This window comes from Leptodactylus fuscus, chromosome 9 (assembly GCF_031893055.1).
Source record: "Leptodactylus fuscus isolate aLepFus1 chromosome 9, aLepFus1.hap2, whole genome shotgun sequence".
Classification (NCBI taxonomy): Eukaryota; Metazoa; Chordata; class Amphibia; order Anura; family Leptodactylidae; genus Leptodactylus; species Leptodactylus fuscus.
In genome coordinates, this window is record NC_134273.1 from 20543444 (window position 1) to 20550147 (window position 6704).

The 6704-nt window shown below is 43.1% G+C and overlaps 1 protein-coding gene across 1 annotated transcript; it reads left to right on the forward strand.

The window, feature by feature from the left end:
• Positions 1-334: 334 nt before the first annotated feature.
• BSND (barttin CLCNK type accessory subunit beta) lies at positions 335-6275 on the forward strand. Its single transcript, XM_075287165.1, has 4 exons — positions 335-511; positions 2906-2988; positions 5055-5288; positions 5876-6275. Exons 1-4 carry the CDS (start codon positions 335-337, stop codon positions 6273-6275), a joined length of 894 nt encoding a protein of 297 aa, XP_075143266.1.
• The last annotated feature ends 429 nt before the right edge of the window (positions 6276-6704 follow it).

Consider the following 6704-nt stretch of genomic DNA (forward strand, 5'->3'; position numbering starts at 1 on the left):
CTTGCACTCATCCATTTATATACACAACAGGTCTAGGTGTAGACATTCCTGGGTATTTATACCTCCAGGGAAGGTGAAACAGAGGCGGCAGCACCACTGGAGTGGAAATCTCCGCAGACGATTTGCATTCATTTCAGTACTTTTTAGAACTGGCTTGATCAACCCTGGTCAGGACCAATCTAAGTCTGATCAGGGCAAAGCACTCACTATAGCCAGAGATCAGCAGGTACAGCAGCAAGGTCCTGTCTCCGTGCAGCCTGTCACTTTAATTCCATACTTGCATACCTTCACTTTTACTAATAACCCTGAGGGAAACCTTGTTCACCTGAAGACGATGGCAGAGGATAAAACATTCCGCTATGGGCTCATCGTCTTGGGATTTTTCTTGATCATGATTGGCATGTTCATTATGAGTGTGGATCGACCCCAGATATACATCACGTTCTGCTGTATCGGGGTGTTGCTGGTGTTTATAGGGATCACCTGGAGCATCTGTCAGTGCTACCCTAAGGTAGGAGCGTGTCCTTGTATTCTATTACCTACTGAGCAGGCAGAGGCAAATGGGAAGTTCTGGATGTTATAGGGGTGATCTTAAAGTGTACATAAAAAGTAAATATTAGAAAAATAAGAAGTTCAGGATCTTACCGGTAGAAATGGAGAACACTCCATTCAGATATGTTATGATGCTTTGTACAGGCTATTGCTCTCTGTTATCTAGCATTTTCTATGAGATATCTGCACTGCAATCCCATTTTATTTATTTTTTTTTACAGTATCAGCAAAGTCCATGGGATTTAATTAATCAGAATGCAGAAAAAAAGAAAAGCGGAAAATCTGAGTTTTTCACAAATGTAACAGGTTCTTTTTTGCTACACAGCAAAAACTCAATCGCTTTTCTAAGGTTTTTCTGATGCATTTTCTTTTTTTTCAGCCTTTTTTTTTATACATGTAGCCTTAGCCTACAATTGTTCTCCTGTCTCTAAAAAAGCTGCAAGTATATCTAGGTAGAAAAACCTATATACGTATCAGACTTGTAACAGTGACAGGCAATTGGCTTGGAAGGCTACTTGACCAGGGGGTGATACTAAGTGGAAGTGGAGACCCCGGGTATGAATTGTGTATCCCCATAAGTACAGGGAAACTGGGTCTTCTTAGATATTGCAGTTTGTGGTCTCAAGTTATGAACATGTTCCCTTTATGTCTTTATATTTTGTCTTTCTCCCTCTTCCAGGCAAAGAAGGGACTGGAATTGGGTGTAAAGCTGGCCATAATGTAGTGGGATCTGTCAACCATCTACTGTGTATAGTAATGTCCTGGCATCTGACTTCAGGAGAGAGAACTATGGGGTCGGGTTGTTGGATTTCAACATAGTCGGTCCTTTTGTGGTCAGTGGAAATAAAACTGCTGACCTCTCCCCAGTCAGAACACAGTCATGCTTTGCCAAGCCGAACATGAATGCATATGGGGGAGTTATTATCCATGTTTTGTGACGTCATTTTGTCTGCTATACCTGCCTTGTGACATCATGCCTACATAGCTCCCAACCATCCCGCATCCTGTGGGACAGTCACAATTTTAGACTTCTGTCCCGCGGTCCCACATGGCTTACCGCATGTCCCACTCCTGCCCCTGAAGTGTTGCTTATTAACAAACTTTCCCCTGATCTCCATCCGCTCTTATAACTGTTAAATGCGAGATGCAGGGTAGACTGTGTGTAGGGAGAGATGTGAGATGCAGAGTGGACTGTGTATGTGGGGGGAGATGTGGGGTGCAGGGTGTACTCTGGGGTACAGGGTGTACTGTGGGGGGATGTGGGGTGCAAGGTTGACTGTGGGTGGGGGGAGAGATGTGGGGTGCATGGGTGTACTGTGGGGGGAGATGTGGGGTGCATGTGTGTACTGTGGGGTGCTTGGGTGTACTGTGAGGGGAGAAATGTGGGGTGCAGGGTGTACTTTGGGGGGCGGAGATGTGGGGTGCTTGGGTGTACTGTGAGGGGAGAAATGTTGGATGCAGGGTGTACCCAACAAGAAATGGATGGGAATGGGTGGAGTCAATTTAGAAGTAGGTGGAGCTAAATTTGCAGCAGCCCGTCCAAATTTCATCCCTCTTTCTGTCCTTTAATAGTGGTATGTGCTTACATTATAGTACAGTGATACACTGTGATTGATTACTGTACTATGACATCACTGTATACATTACCCCAGCAGTGTGAAATCACTGCGACTATTATTCCTATACTACATTAGTTTTGTCTTTACCCCCGTACTATGATATCAATATTTTTATTGTCTCTTTATTGTAACATCACTCTGTTTATTAATATCTGTATTGTGATTGACCAGAGGCGTCACTTGATGCTGAGCCCCAATGCAAAATTTGTAATGGGGCCCTTACCTCCCTTGTGTCATTCAGGTTATTGGTATATTTTATGTGAAGGAGAGACCAATAGGGCTCCCTCAGGTTTCAGGGCTCAATAACAACTAGTACCCTCTATAGCTATGCCACTGGATAGGACTGTGTGTATTATCATTGTTGTGGGATACCATGACATCATTGTGCTTATTTTCTTTTTTCTTTTTTAATGTAACATCACTTTGGTTCTGTTTTCTTTATTGTGACATCACAGTTCAATTTCCCCGGCAGCGTGAATTCACTGTGACTACTTTATTTTTGTCATGACCCCTGTACTATGACATCACCATGTTTATTATCTCTTTGTTGTGACATCACTTAGTATATGATCTCTATATTGTCACATCACTCTAGTATCTCTGGATTGTGATAAGACTGTGTATTATCCCTGGTGTAATGGAATCGGTTTACCACCGACAACACAGGATAGTCATGTATTAGAAGAACCCGATTCTTTGCATTTGTTTCTTACGTTTTTGTTCTATTTTCACAGATCACATTTGTCCCAGTGGATATGGAGACCGTCCCCTTCTCCGAGAAGTGTCCGGCATTTACGGGCATGCCTCAGAAGCAGTGGTACGTCTCTGGAGAGCGGACTACTAGAACTCTCCATACTGTATTCCTACAGATTAATCCTCTTGTCATTTACTCCAAGGTCAAACATTATTACAATCTGTAACATGGAAACTATGTAGAGTTTATCTAGCAGGCCCATCATATTAGAGCAGAGTAACAACAAGGAAGTTTATTATCAGAGGTAATAGAGGAGATAGGTATTGTATATACAATATCAACATGATACGATGACAGTAGATAACCATCTATGCAAAGATTTCCAAGAAGTCCTATGTCGCAAATTAATTTAATAAGAAATTATTCAACTTAGCAAAATTAAATTAAACATACCCTACCGTTTTGTGTACGCAGTTCTTACGTAGGGCTGTGTCTCCATGTGCCTCCAATTTTTTTGGGTGTATTCTGCTGCAAAAATTCTGTTGTGTAAGTTTGCACATAGACTACGTAGGCTTTGGTTGTAGTCTGTTACCATAGAAATACATAGGAAAATCCCTGTTGATGTTCATTTCATGACCTACCCTAAGGAATAGAATAGATAATCCTACTAATATAAATGTGAAAGTTTGGATGTTTGTTAGTCAATCACGCAATGGATGCGAATGAGATTTGGCACATAGATAGATTGTAACCTCGATTAAAATATAGGCTTCTTTTTATCCTGTTAAATGACATGGCTTCATGACTGTTATGAATTTATGTTCACATACTATATTACACTGCTCCTGCAGCAGCCTTATCTCAGCCAGGGCTGTTATGTCATTGTGTAAACACTCGCTAACCCTCTGTGGATGGTGTACACACATTTGCATATTATCTGATCTGCTCCAGGCACTGCAGACAAACTGACATGGGCAAACACCTTTAATCCAAATTGGCAGTTTGCCAATTTTAAACATGCCTGGAAAAAGAAAATCTAATTTGTCACAAACAATGAGAGCTATGAAGGAAGCCAGAAGTCACATAGTTCTCCTCAAGCGGAGCTGAGGAGGATCATCGATGCCAACAACACACTCATTATATGGCGTCCCAGTGAGCTGCTGAGATGCTGGAGCAATTACAGGCACGGTGTGAAGAACAACTTCAGTGCCAGGCCAACTTGAGAGCTGCCGAAACGCCAGAGCAGGCAGATCATCAACGCCAACAACACGCTCATTATATGGCGTCCCAGCAAGCTGCTGAGATGCCGAAACAATCATGGGCACAGCGCAAGGAACGAGTTCAGTGGCAGGCCAGCTTGAGAGTTGCCAAAACGCCAGCGCATGTGGATCATCAATGCCAACAACACGCTCGTTATATGGCGTTCCAGAGAGCTGCTGAGATGCTGGAAAAATCTTGAGCACAGCGCAAGAAACACATTCAGCGACAGGCCAGCTTGACCGCTGTCGAAACACCGGAGCAAGTGGATCATCAACACCAACAACATGCTCATTATATGGCGTCCCAGCGAGCTGCTGAGATGCTGGAACAATCACAGGTACGGCGTGATTAACAATTTCAGCAGCAGAACAGCTTGAGAGCTGATGAAACGCCGGAGCAGGCAAACCATCGACGGCAGCAATTTGCTGAATATAGGCGGATCATCGACGCCAACAACCCGCAGATGAAGTCACGGGCAGAGGCTAGTCATTAATAAATGTTGTTTAACGTCTAACAGTTACCCCTTAGTCACAGGATAAGGGATAAGTGTCTGAATAGTGACAGTCTGACTGTTCAGATCTCCAATAGTCATATCAGGGGTCCCGTTCCTCCATCTGAATGCTTGCCATTCATGTCTATGGGACTGCTGGAGATATTGTATATGAACAGTGTAGTCGGATATCTCCAGCAGTCCCAACGAATGGAGAATGAATGGAACAATATAGGGAATGGGACTCAACATGAAAAATGCCTTTGTGCAATATCAGATTTCGTCGTGTTGTCTGAACCTGAATATTCCCAAATTGCTAGAGTAGACCCAAAATAAGTAATTTTTTAGGAGTATTCCAATCTCACAGCAAGCAGTTAGTATTAGATATGTGATCTATTAATATATTGGATAATTTTATTCTACATTAATGTCTTCTTAGCTCTACTACACCTTACACAAGCAGTAAAGATGCGGAGCGATATGAAGCCACCCTACCATCATACGAGCAAATTCAGATCAAAGTGGAGGAGCTCGGAGAAGACAAGCTAGTCCAATCGGCCCCTCCATTACCACAGGCATATATGGGGGAATCACAGGCCAAGATTCAAGCCAAAGCAGAGATACACAGGAATTCAGTCTGCAAAGAGGAGCACGCGATGGCCGAAGCCAACTGGTATGTAGAAGACTAATGTCACATCATCAAGGGTCTCACCTGTTGACATTACTTCCATTGAGGGGGGTCCAAAATGCTTCCCAAATCAATATTAGTGCTAATACAAGTGATAGAAGCAGAAACCCCACTGTGGCCACAAACCAATGAAGCAATGCAGAGATAATATCTTTTAAGGATATGCAAATCATCCTGTAATTACATTAGGGGCGGGGTCTGATTTGCTAGATTTGCTAGATTACAGATGGCCACAAGTGCTCATCCCACTTCCCCTCTAAATTGTTATACTGTGATAATTCCTTGTAAGACTGGCTATACACCTGAGATATTTGTTGGCCAAACGCTCGTTCGGCATACATCTATCTCTCCCGATCCAGCCATATACTTGCATGCATGGTATAACTGAGTATGCATGTGTCCTCAGTAAGTAGAGGGCAATAGACACACCCCAAGTATTGAGCATCTTGAGATCCAGTGATGACTTCCCATAACATGGTCCCTCTGAAATCGGTGGGTTTGGCTGACATACAGCTAATAAGTATGGCCACCTTTAGGAATATTCTCCACTGATTCTTCTTTTTTCTCTGTAGCCAATTTGCACCCCTTGTCTCGCTTAAAGAAGAAACCAACCTGACAGGATCCGATGATGGCATAAGTAGTACGTCGTCTCTTCATAGCAGGGAGGACTGGCAGAATGACCGGCCGCAGATCGGGAACTCCACAGCTCAGATACCAAGTCCCATCTCTGGAGAAGGAATTGACCTCATAGATGAACCTGAATCTGAAGGAACCAAAGAAGCATTGTCCTGTGAGGTAATCCATCCCAAGGTTAACCATGACAGCTATCAACGTCCCAACCATGATGGCTGCTATGTCGGTCAAGATGCACCAGGTCCTACCAAGGAGTCTGAGATGGATGATCTATATTATGGAATGAAGGATGAAGCGGAAAGTTTAATGCCGGGGGAGGAATCAGACTTTGAACATTGACCACAAAGTGACAAGATCAATGGACACCTAGATCATTTTATTTTCTAACATCCGGCTCCCATCGCAAAAACGGAAGTATTTATACGGAGCAGAAGTATTTATTGTATCCACTTTCATTTATTTACACACAATACTGTGCAAAAGTTTTGGGCGTGTGAAAAGTGTGGCAAAATAAGAATGCCCCTAGATTGTACTATACAAAATGCCTTTGGAGATGCTACCTGCCTAAAACTTTTACACTATATTGAGTAATTATAGGATGGATAATCATCCAAAGTGGCAAGCACATGACAAGGTGGTTAAAGGGGTTGTCCCCATAGATAAGCTGACCAAAGAATGCTCTACATGGACCCTGGAGATCAGCTTTGTGCATAAACCTGACAGCAAGTACTGTATGTAATGGGCATTACACATGGCCCAACGATGGTC

Excerpts from the sequence above, each read along its gene's own strand:
- BSND (XM_075287165.1), top strand. The coding sequence starts at position 335 with ATGGCAGAGGATAAAACATTCCGCTATGGGCTCATCGTCTTGGGATTT. Across the intron at positions 512-2,905 it reads TCTGTCAGTGCTACCCTAAG|ATCACATTTGTCCCAGTGGA; the intron begins GTAGGAGCGTGT and ends CTATTTTCACAG. Across the intron at positions 2,989-5,054 it reads GGCATGCCTCAGAAGCAGTG|CTCTACTACACCTTACACAA; the intron begins GTACGTCTCTGG and ends ATGTCTTCTTAG.